The sequence below is a fragment of the Salvia hispanica genome, chromosome 6 (genome assembly GCF_029641045.1).
Source record: "Salvia hispanica isolate PSC_SH4W2 chromosome 6, Shi_PSC_v1, whole genome shotgun sequence".
Lineage (NCBI taxonomy): Eukaryota > Viridiplantae > Streptophyta > Magnoliopsida > Lamiales > Lamiaceae > Salvia > Salvia hispanica.
The window spans coordinates 20,057,521-20,070,130 of record NC_142697.1 but is presented as its reverse complement, the minus strand read 5'-3'; the positions used below and the strand labels follow the sequence as shown (position 1 = coordinate 20,070,130).

The following is a 12,610-nucleotide window of genomic DNA, read 5'->3' as shown; positions in this document are numbered from 1 at the left end:
CAGATTTAAAATGTTAAAAGTGTAAAAAGACCAATTGCCCAAACCCCCCAAAAGAGTATTTTCGACCGAAAACAATGAAAAATGACTATTTTTGAGATAAATCCTTAGTCCAGGGATGTCTGGTGATATTTTTAAAGTTCATGGACTATGGACAAGATTAACCTATAGTCCATTGACATTTTTGTAGTTCACTCTTTATACTAAAATTGGAGTGAAATGAAATAGTGAACTTAAGGCATATTTACTACTCTATTTATAACAAGAATGAATCAGCACTCCTAATTATGAACGGACTAACTTAAAATGGCGAATCGGAGCTCTTAATAACGAAAAAGGAAATAGTTTTTCAGCTCAATTAGTTAAGTTTATACTTTAATTAAGCGTTTTATGTGTGAGATTGAGATAAAACAATTAAATAATAGGTACCAGATAAATTGTGGAATTGATATGAGATAATTGGAAATAATTTAAAATCGAAAATTTTAAATTTATGACGGTAACGATCTTTTTATACGTGTTTTATTTATTTAATTGATGGATTATCATTATATCATCTTAAAATATTTGTTGGTATTTGAGTTTTAATTCGTATGCCACACCACATTTCTTATACTGTGAAATTTATATCATCGAAGATACGAAAATATGACTCTTATTGTGAGACAAATAGAAATGACAAAAATAAAATTTTTATTGTAGGACGAAGGAAGGGAGTAATGTGTAAAATACGAATTAATTTATTCTTAACTACTAAAACAGATGTTATCACTTACTATAAGTTACTATAGTATGTACAAAACATTGATTAATTTTCTTCCTAAATATTAAAATATACATATAACATCGAAGTTGGGTAATTAGCGGGTTCTATTAATGCCATTGTGAGCAAAATTATAAGTCCAATAGATATGTTCGAAATGTTCATATATATATATATATATTTTTTATCTATTTCAATCTGGTTACAATTTTTTTGGGATTTAAAATAATTCAATTTGAATTCAATTTCTTTGGGATTTATTTTTGCGTTTTTTATGTTTGTTGTGTGCTAGCTAGTTGTTTTTATTTTTATTTTTGTCATTGTCAGCTTATTTATTATACTATTAAAATATTTTTAATATTGTAATTTTGCTAGTATTATTTTTATAATTACTAGCATTATCTCTTGCCTAGAAATTTATTTTCATGCATTAAAAAAGACTTTAGCCGAACTCCAAAAGCAAACCTAGATGGTGAAGGAAGAGTGAACTACAAAAATGGTCCCTGGACTATGGGTTTATCTCGCCCATAGTCCCTGGACTTTAAAAATATCGCCAGTAGTCTATGGACTAAGGGTTTATCTCGAAATTAGTCCTTTTGGCTTTTTTTTGGTACGAAAATACCCTTTGATATTATTTTGGGGGGTTTGGGCAATTTGGTCTTTTTACACTTTTAACATTTTAAATCTGATATTATTTTAGTTATATACTAACTCTGATATTATTTCAAAATTATCATTCTTCTTCCATTTTGTTATCCTTCACTGAATTTATTTTTTTATTTCAATATTAGATTTAATTTTATAAAATTAAATTTAATATTTAGATTTTTAAATATCAATAAATTTTTTTAATGAAAACTATTAATTCATGGACACTATAAATATTGATTAAAACTATTAATTTTTGTTATTTAATATAATATTCAATTGAATTGAAGAAGTACAGAAAAATAATAGTATTAATCATGATGGAAAAATAAGAGTTATTCTATTTACCCTCCGTTCGGTTGTTATAATTGCTTGTGATTAAATATTATGAAGTTGACTAAAAATTTGATCTTACTTAAAATTTTATATAGGAGTATTTTTGTTGAAATTTTCTAGTAAATTTTGATTGTTTTCAAATTAATAAACGAAAATTATATTAGTCTTACATTAGATGCATATTTATTTCAGAATAAATTGTGTTATATAATTTATTTATGATTAAAGCTAATTAAATATTGATTAAAACTAAGACGTTGTCATACCTTATTGATTACATAGTACTATACACTATCAAATATTGATTATAACTATTAATTTTTGCTATTTAATAATTTTTATAATTAAAAAAATTTATTGATATTTAAAAATTAAAATTTAAAATTTTGTAAAATTAAATCTAATATTGAAATAAAGAAACAAAGTGAAGGATGACAAAAGGGAAAAAGGATGATAAATTTGAAATAATATCAAAGTTAGTACATAACTAAAATAATACTCCCTCCGTCCCAAGGAAGATGACCCCTTTCTTGGGCGGCACAGGATTTTATGCAGTTATATTTTGTGTGTTAAGAGGAGAGAGTAAAGTAAGAGAGAGGGAATAAAGTAGAGATAGAGGTGTTTCTTTTTTAAGTAATGGGTCATCTTAGTTGGGACAAACCAAAAAGGAAAGTGGGTCATCTTCAATGGGACGGAGGGAGTATCAGATTTAAAATGTTAAAAGTGTAAAAAGGCCAAATTGCCCAAACCCCCCAAAATAATATCAAAGGGTATTTTTGTACCAAAAAAAGCCAAAAGGACCAATTTCGAGATAAACCCTTAGTCCAGGGACTACTGGCGATATTTTTAAAGTCCATGAACTATGAGCGAGATAAACCCATAGTCCAGGGACCATTTTTGTAGTTCATTCGTGAAGGAAAAAGACTGCGACACCTTAGCCTAGGCCTGTCAAAATGGATATCGGATATCCAATATCCGATATCCAAATCCGAAAAAACCGGATAATTGGATACATGATACTCAATTTTTCGGGTTTCGGATCGAGATCGGGTAGTGAGATTTTTGGATTATCGGACATCGGATAACCCGATATCCGAGTTATCCGATTTTTTAATTTAGTAAATTAAATGTAATTTTGAAAGTCACATTAAGTGTAAGGGTACACAAAATATTAAAATCTGTGAACTCCCCCCTCTCCTGCCCCTGTTCTCACCTTGGCGCCTCCCTTCGCTTCCATCCACGTTTAGTGTTAAGAAGTGTTTTTCTGTTGCTTTTTGTTGGATTGTTTAATGTTCGAAGATAATCTTTGATTCTATACGTATTTAGGATCTTGGTGTATATATAAATTCATTATAAGAAATTAATGATATAACGAAAACAAGATTAAGAAGCCTTTAATTGTAGTTTGTTACAGAATTTGCAGACCTGTTCTATCATAGCTTGAACTCATTGTTGTCAACACCCAATTTTTCCAGATTTAAGACTAAATAACAGAACGTGAATCAAAATTGTTGTATTCCAAAATAATACTATAAAACAATTTCAAATATTTTGTGAATTGAACGCATTTGTACTCATAATTAATTCATTATCCAGTTTGCTTCATTCACTACTAGTAGCTAAAATTTGCATGATAATATGCACAGCTTCACAAATGTACTAATAAACTACAAGTTTGTAGTTAATTTTCTAAAAAAAAAATTCAAAACCGGGACTGGATACCCGAAATCAGTTTCAAATTGGGTATCGGGTATCATTTTTTGGAAAATTCGGAATCGGATACTTGAAATTTTCGAATCGAGTATCTGCGGGTACGCGACTTGATAGGCGTACCTTAGCCAACTAAATAAGTAAACATTAGGGACCACAATTCAAGCGCTGAGCTTTAATCCAATTAATTAACGTTAAAATGCTAATTAAGAACCTTGCTATTTTCAACTCTTTCTTTATACAATGCTTCTTAAATAGTGAGGACAATTAATTACATTTACTTCTATAGCGGTGATGTGATGTTTTGGTACACAACTACACACTATAAGGTAAAGCGTAATATACTACTAATATGTGCAAGGATAGTGATTTAGAGATATACTGTCTCTATGCTATAATACTTCTATATCATTTTGCTATAATCATATTTTATATTGTAACTAATTTGCTCTATTGTTGTTTTTAGAAAGACAAATCTTAAATTATAAAATTTAATTAACACATGCTTGCATTAATGTATTCATAATTTTAGTTAGACTATTTAAAATCTTAATTAGAGTATTATTAAATGTACGTTGGATAATTTTATGGGAAATGCTCATAAAAATTTTAAAATATAAAATTGAAAATGATTGTTCTTATAAATAAAAATAATTGTTTTTATAAATAATAATTATAATTTTTGTGAGTAAAAGGTATTAATATTATTTTAATAATAAAAGTTATTCTATTCATTAATAAAAAAATTTGTCGTAATAAATAAAATATATTGTTATTTTCAAGAAAAAAATTATTTTATGAATAAAAATTATTATTGTAAATAATAAACTTAATTATTTTTAAAGCATCAATAGTCATTTTTCATCATCAAACCATTTGATTTATGAGAAGCTTATTACCATTGAACTAAACTTCATCGGAAAGATGATGATTCAAACCCTTTGATTTATCGGATAGATGAGGAGCTTATTACCAATTGAACTAAACTTCATCATCGAATAAAAAATTTTATTTTTCAAATAAAAGTTATATTTATTATGAAAAGTCATAACTTTTTTAAAATATAAAATTTATTGCTCTATTATATAGAATTGTTATTCTTTTGAATAAAATTTATTACTTTAATTTTTTTAAATATAAGTTATTATTCACGAGAATAAAAGTTGGTACTAAATTTTTGTTTATGCAAAACTAAAGTACATTTTAAAACACAAAAGTTATTATTGTTTTGGATAATAATATTTGTTTCAACGAATAAAATTTACTGTACTATTTTTTATTGCGAACAAAAAAAGTTGTTTATTGTACAAGAGTTAGTATAATTGTGAAAAAAATAATCATTTGATGAATAAAGTCTATTGTACTATAGTTGTCAATAAAAGAATTATTGTAATAAAAAAAAATCTTTAAATTGAAAGTTATAACTCTAAGAAATAAAAATTATTACTCCAATAAATTAAATTTTTTATGCTTATGAATAAATTCTATTATTCTTGTAAATAAAATTATTATTTTTTGCGAGTAAAATACTGTTATTTGTATATAAAATTTAGTAATATTATTTTCTAACAAAAGTTACTATAAGTTTAATAGATAAAAGTTAGTATTATTTTAATTAAAAAATAATTTTGTTTTATTGGATGGTTTTATTTTTTTGAATAAAAGTTGTGAATGAAAGTTAACTTTTTTGCGAAAGAAGAAAAAGTTATTCCACAATTCTAGAGAATTCAAGTCTGTGTGAATAAAAATTACTACTATTTTTGTGATTTGAAAATTTTGTTTTTATGCATAAAAGTTGTACTAATAATTAAAAGGCATTGCTTTTGGGAATGAATTTTTTTTGTGATTTTTGTGAAAAACGTTTACGTTCTTATAGATAAAAATTATGATCATAATGGATTATATAAAAGTTATTGTTCTTATAGACAAATAAAATGTGATAACTAATACCGATTAAATAGCTTAATATAAATTTAAAATGCCCTAATTAATCAATTAGTACAACCTAGTAACAGTTTTTATAGTAATATTGGAGAGAAAAATCAATTTTTTTTGTAAATTGTTAAATAAAATCAAATCGGAAGTGAAAAAAATCGAGCACACTAAAAACTATTTTTTTTATTAAATTATTTTCACTAAAATTTATAAAGACTAATTTGATTAGAAACTCATGCATGTTAATATATAAAAACAACAAATTTATACTAATATTTTATATTTAAATATATACCCATAAATAAATGAAATAAAAGTAGAGAAACAAAATGAAGATTGTCCATCATAAATATACGAGCCCCATGTTAACAAATACTCCTTAATTAGACCTAATTAATATAGTAGTGGAGTACAATTTAATGTAAAGGATATTAAAGTAAATATACAAAATATTAATTTAACTAAAATTAAAAATACAATTACTATAAAGTCTCCATTATGGCATTGCCATTATGTCTCTAAATCATTTCTCTTTTTGTAATTTCAAAAAAAGCAATGTTCCATTGGACGCGCCGGAAACAAAGAATCGATGACAAAATCCCCCTTCAAATATACTTGAACAAAATATATCTATTTCCTTATTCTACTATCTTTTATCATCAATCTTTTCTCTCTTAACATTTCTTAAAATTTGAATAGCACCCAAAGTGAAATATTTAATCTCAAACCGAGAGTTGAATAGATAATGCTCCATTCATTGTAGAGAGCCACCAAGTTTGAATAATTTCTTGGACTCGATCGACCTGCCACTTTGAAGGTATAGCAATAGGTATCATGACAGCTTAAGTTCTGATTCGTGCAAATAGTTAAGTGATACGTAGTACTCCAAAATAATACTCCTACTAATTTAATTTGCCTATTCAAGGCGAACATGTCCTCGAAAATTTTCGATTTAAGTTGTTAAGGGTGCAGAGTGACTGAGTATTAAATTAGTTCACTTGTTTAATTTATGGTTTCTCGCCTAAACTTATTTTAAGTTTAATTAGTTCAGCTATTTAATTTATGGTATGCAAATAGCATGATTGACACTAATTTTTGTAATTTCTGAAAAAGCAATGTTCCATTGGACCGCCCGAGACAAAGGATCGATGATAAAATCCCCCTTCAAATATACTCGAACAAAACATATCTATTTCCTTATTCTACTAACTTTTTCCATCATTTTTTCTTTCTCTTTAACATTTTTTTAAATTTGTACTGAATCGAAGTGATATCCGAGAGTTGCATAGATAATGCTCCATTCATTGTAGAAAGCCACCAAGTTTAAATAATTTCTTGGACTCGATCGACCTGCCACTTTGAATGTGACAAAGGACTTTTCACCCACATCGTTTAGTTTGAACCATGATTTCGATTAATATATTAGGAATATTCTTGAAATTCGATGACATATATAAATTTGATTGAAACTGATCGCTAACATAAATGAGTTCAATTTGAGCTAGCATTGATTGTTCACATCCAACCTCCTTTATAGGTAGAAATTCAGAAATGTGTAAACCAAACTGAATAAGTCCAAGCAAGCAAGCAAGAAAACAAGTTATGCTAATTTATATGTTTGTTTATTTAAGAAAAACATAGGTTGTGAGCATACGTGGAGAAAATATCATTACTCAAACTAAACACAAAATATTCATATCAATAAAAAATTCATCGACAAAGGAGATATTTTCAATTTGTAAACCTGAATTACTCTAAATATCAAACCATCATTGCAAACATTGAAACTGAAACACGACTGAACTCACTTTGCCAACTGCATGAATTGGAATTACTCCATTAAAAACGAGACTAGACATTGAACCCAATATCGCCTAAATATGTAGTCGAATTAGAAGGTCAATTCCAAATATCAAATTTGTGAAAGGATACAAAAAAATATTCCCATCTAGAAAAAGAGGGAGTACTTATAAGTATAAGACTAATATGGGTCGTGAATAACGTTTGCTTGTATCCATAGGTCGACACGTTTCACTTATTAATACTCATTGTCCTATTAAAAAAAAAGGCCCTAGTGATGTTGCTTGCTTTTCATGATTTCATCACCCCCGGCCATTTCCTACCGTTGGATTAAAACCTAAATACATGAGCAATTTCACCATGCACCTTATGTATTGGACCACAATCACAATATATGAATTGTATGTATGAAAAATAGAAAAATATAATAAAGAGAAATTGGTGGATTATAAGAGAAAGGAGGAGGGAGAGAAAGGAAAATAAAGAGAAATGGGGAGAGGGAGAGTTGAGCTGAAGAGGATAGAGAACAAGATCAACAGGCAGGTGACTTTTGCAAAGCGGAGAAATGGACTTTTGAAGAAAGCGTATGAGCTTTCGGTTCTATGTGACGCTGAGGTTGCTCTCATTATCTTCTCCAATAGAGGAAAGCTGTACGAGTTTTGCAGTAGCTCTAGGTATATTAAAACTAACTCAACCAAACATTTCTCTGATTTCATGTTTCGCCCCTTTTCTTCTTCATTACTTTCGCCCGAGGGGGCTTCTTTGCCGTTTCTGTGAATGTTTTTGAGGTCTATACCCCTCTCTGCGTCCTCGTTTTGTTAGATCTGCAACAGGAAACCATCAAAAGAAGATCATTTCTATATTCGTCTTCACTTTTCTGCACCTTTCTCTCTCTTTTCCAATTTTCACATTTTTGTGTTTTTCACTCCGATCTCACTACATCTCATTTCATTCATTCAAATCAATCCTTTCTCCTCTCTCCCTTTAAATCTGCTTTCCTCTCCTTTTTTAGTATTCGAGTGGGGAGACTTGATTCTTCTTTCATCTATCTTTAACTTAGATTCAAATTTTCACTCCTTTAAATTCATGACTCATCATAAATGCCTCATAAGAGCGAGCATAATTTGTCGTGAATTTTTCGGATTTCCCCCCTAGGGTTTGTGTGTGTGTATGTTGAATCTTTCTCTTTCTCTTGCTCTTGTTTTAATTTCTCTTTTCTTCATGATGGAGAAAATCTCCAATGATCTTCTAACAGAATAAAATATAAATCTCTCTCTCATATTGTTCGAATACTTTGCCAAAATGAAGTAGATTACACACACGATTAAGCTGAGAGCTTTTCGTTCCGATCTAATGGTAAGAGATCATCAATTCTCTGAGTAATGCTTCTCTGATTTTCCCCCTTTTGTTTGTGAATTTTCCTCCAGCTAGGGTTTTTTTTGGAAATTGAAGATGGGAATTTAAACCCTTCCAAAGTATAGAATTAATGCATCTTCTCTCTCTCCTCTTCCCCTCTCAGATCTTATTATGCATTATTTTATTTTAAAGCAAAGTCCAAACAGAAAAAAATTAGAGTACAAAGAAGCCATCTTTTTGGTTTTGGAGTCTTGTTTGGATCAATGCAGTCTTATATCCAGTTATATGGAGGTTCTATCTCATGATTATGTATTATATAACGCTTTATTTAATTTTCTGGATGTGTCACTTTTCACTCGGCTAATTTCGCAGAGTTGTATTCCTGACAAACCAAAGGGTTGCTCCATATTTTCCTATGGACATTGGATTATACTCCAAACTCAGATATCTCAAATATTTTTAGGGCAATTTAAGGCTCTCCCTCTTATGTACTTGTTTGTTATGATGAAATTCATGGATTACTGAGAGAATAAAGATTGTTTTAGCAAGAATATAGCATGTCAAAGAAATCTAATTAGACTATTGACATTTATTAATTGTGAGTGTAGTAGCATGCTCAAGACACTGGAAAGGTATCAGAAGTGCAACTACGGAGCTCCAGACACAAGTGTATCCACAAGAGAGGCACTGGTATTACCTTTGTTTCAATTAACTAGCATTCTAATCCAAAATAGCTAGGACTTTTTATAAAGTAACTCATATCATAATGTAGTAAATCTTGATTGGACATGAATTGTTTAAAATCAAGAAAAGCCTCACAAAGTTAGTCTATTTGGACACCAAAAAGCCTAAAACCTTAAGCAACTGGACTAGTATTAAGAGATGGCTCTGCCTGCTCTTCCAATAGCAGCGTCTCCATTTCCAGAGGCTCATGCCCTTTCATAATAAAAACAATGACTAGGTGAAAAACTTGTCAAGAAAATCGAATGGGAGGAATTTTCTATGAAAGAGAGATATTTTCATGATAAATGTTTGATAAATTTAGTCCAAAAAACCTTTAGATTTGTCTTAAATGAGGTAATAATTAGATCGTTTCCATTACTGAGGTTCTGTTAGGTTTTTTATCCTATCTGGACTTAGTTCAATTTCCATATTATATCCATATTTTTAGGGTGTATTTTTTTAATCATTATTCCATATCAGGATGCCTTGTAATCATTATGTTTTTCTTATTTTCTCTTCTGATGATCTGATCGAACAAGCATTTAATGGATAGAATGTGATATAGTATTATCTTTTTAATATACATGCATCATCCACTTAGAATCATTTTCTAAACTAGATGAATTGCGCTTTGTCTAACTTTAAACACTAAAGATCTTATTTTATATCGAAATACATAAGTAATTAGACCTATCTATTAAATTAAATTATAATTGATCAATGCGACAGGTAGAAATTAGATTGTTAAATCTTAAGTCCAATGATTATTTAATTGGTTTTAGATCGTATAAATAAAGGATATAGTTAGTTTAGCAAAATTTGTACACATTTGAGTAGCTAAATAGTTGTGGGATAGAACGTACAATAAAAATATGATTTTGAAGAATTTTATATGTTCCACATAGAAGAATTTGTTATGCAAAAGAGTTTTGATCATGAATAAACTTATCTTCTAAACCTTTTAAATTATCAAATATAGTTGTATAAGTTGGAATTGCTAGAACAACAAATTAAAGCAACACTCGATTTCCTGGGAAAGAAGTCCTATTAACGCCACCACAGTCCACATAGGCTTGCACCCTTTTGTTCCATAGAGAAAGTTGGAAACCCTAAATACATGGAGATGGAGTGCACCTTAACCACCTTCAGACCAATAATTCTTAGGCCCTTTTAAAAACTAATTTGTGATCATATCATTTAGTGATATTATATATGGCAAAGAAATATGATTGTTTGAGATATTTTATTTGGTATAATGATGATAGGAACTGAGCAGCCAGCAGGAATATTTGAAGCTTAAAGCACGCTACGAAGCCCTACAGCGTACTCAAAGGTTTGGAATATATAGATAATATTGCATTAACAGAAGCAGGAAGAGTAATTAGTTTCTATGATCGATCAGGAACCTTCTTGGTGAGGAACTTGGGCCTTTGAACAGCAAGGAGCTGGAATCACTTGAAAGGCAACTTGATATGTCACTGAAGCAGATCAGATCAACACGGGTAAAATAAATGCATATGTACTTGTCTTAATTGGAGAAGATGGCAATGTTATATTGACTGTGTGCATTGGGTGTTGCAGACTCAAGCAATGCTGGACACTCTCCAAGATCTTCAGAACAAGGTTTCTAAACTCGTCGAACTTCAATCATGTTTGAAAAAATCACACTGTTTGTATCTTATTTTGGTTGTTTGCATGGTTAGGAGCATGCCCTCAATGAAGCTAACAAGAGTTTGAAACAACGGGTATGCATCTGTTTTTGAATCAAGGGCTTAAAATTTTGTTTTTATAACCGCCACCTTTGGCATTAAACATCCACTCTTTTCAATTTTTTTTAAGCAAAAGTAGCTTGATTTTAACTTGAACATGCAGCATTTATATGTTCAACAATTTGCAAGAGAGCATATAGAAGATCTTTTAGGATATATTTTTGGAACTGGAATTCTGGATAAATTTTTGTGAGGGTTTTTTTGTAGTTGATGGAGGGAAACCAGATGACCTTGACTTGGAACCAAAATGCTCAAGATGTTGGGTATGGAAGACAACCCCAACACCAACCTCAAGCTGATGGATTTTTCCATCCTTTGGAATGTGAACCCACTCTACAAATTGGGTAAGATCTCAACCAATTTATAATCATACATGTTCATAAATCTCTCTACTCTGCATGAATATCACAGGATATGTGTGTGTGTAAGTGTGTGTAAGTGTGTGTGTGTGTGTGAGAGAAAGAGGCGAAATTCCATATAATGTTTATTTTTTTGGAATAATATCTTAGTTTGGAGTATATTTGCCTTAATAAAATAGTAGCATGATTGCTGTGTGGAAATGCTATCTAATTCATTGCTTCCATAAATGTGTGGACTATTTTTACATGTTGCACTCTGACAAAAGTTCCAGATGAAAACTATTGCTCGATCATATACACCAGACAACATTGAATATTAGGACTGATTACAAAATTCCATTATCTTGGTGAAATCTGAGAGAAGAACTTATTGAATATATTCAGGTACCATACCGATCCAATAACAGGTGCAGCAGCAGGGCCTAGTGTGAATAACTACATGTCGGGGTGGCTACCATGATAAGTGTTTCGACCAAACTTCCAACTCTGGTGTGAAGTTTGATCTCTCTCATAAAACTCAGGGAAAATTTCAATCTTTTCATTTCTGTGTGTTCTTTTCATAAAAGCAAACATGTTTAACTTCATGGAATTTCATAAGACATTGGTTTTATTATCTTCCAACATGTTGGAGAATTGGAACTACTATTGTAAGTCACTTTGTGGAATTTGATTCTTACTTGCTATGCAGAATGTGTAAAGAGAATCTTTCATGTTTCTGTTCAGTTTGCATTGAATATGTTACTTTTTAAGTTTCTTGTCATAGATTTCAATCGCATATGGGTGGAAGAGTTATGAACTTTTTGACGTTATAGCCAATTTCCTCCAAAGTAGGTTTTTCCCAAATTAAATCTTATGTGACATGTTGAAATGTGTACGTGGACATACCAAACGTTTAAATGAGCGCCAACAATTAGAGAACTGATGCCCCTTCAGTACAATTTTTTAAATTTCGGAAAATTATTTGAATATCTACTCTTTAACGAAATAATTTCTCCTACGTCTCACTTTGTAATAAATAAAGTTGCAATATAAGGGTTACCCTAACACAGTTGGTATGAGTTCTTTTCAGAAGTGTCCTAAAACAAAAACCGTGAGGACTCTACCTACATATGCTACAACGGATAACATAATATTAATGTAAATTGGATGTGCATCGATGAACTCTCACACTCATTACTAAAAGAATTAATTTTTTAGTAAGCAATTATGAGTAT

General features: G+C 29.8%; 1 protein-coding gene across 4 annotated transcripts; it reads left to right on the top strand.

Moving 5' to 3' along the window:
• The first annotated feature begins 7,615 nt into the window (after positions 1–7,615).
• On the top strand, positions 7,616–12,118 carry LOC125207630 (agamous-like MADS-box protein AGL9 homolog). Of its 4 annotated transcripts, none has more exons than XM_048107051.2 (8): positions 7,619–7,863; positions 9,157–9,235; positions 10,534–10,601; positions 10,671–10,770; positions 10,850–10,891; positions 10,972–11,013; positions 11,245–11,381; positions 11,781–12,118. In XM_048107051.2, exons 1-8 carry the CDS (start codon positions 7,679–7,681, stop codon positions 11,854–11,856), a joined length of 729 nt encoding a protein of 242 aa, XP_047963008.1. In that variant the 5' UTR covers positions 7,619–7,678; the 3' UTR covers positions 11,857–12,118. The 4 variants fall into 4 exon arrangements, with proteins under 4 accessions (XP_047963010.1, XP_047963008.1, XP_047963009.1 ...); XM_048107050.2 differs by having other exon boundaries at positions 7,623–7,863; positions 9,154–9,235; XM_048107053.2 differs by lacking the exon at positions 10,972–11,013 and having other exon boundaries at positions 7,616–7,863.
• Positions 12,119–12,610: the final 492 nt, after the last annotated feature.

Coding starts and splice junctions, on each gene's coding strand:
- LOC125207630 (XM_048107050.2), top strand. CDS start 7,679: ATGGGGAGAGGGAGAGTTGAGCTGAAGAGGATAGAGAACAAGATCAAC. Junction 10,602..10,670: donor GCCCTACAGCGTACTCAAAG/GTTTGGAATATA, acceptor ATGATCGATCAG/GAACCTTCTTGGTGAGGAAC. Junction 10,771..10,849: donor AGCAGATCAGATCAACACGG/GTAAAATAAATG, acceptor TGGGTGTTGCAG/ACTCAAGCAATGCTGGACAC.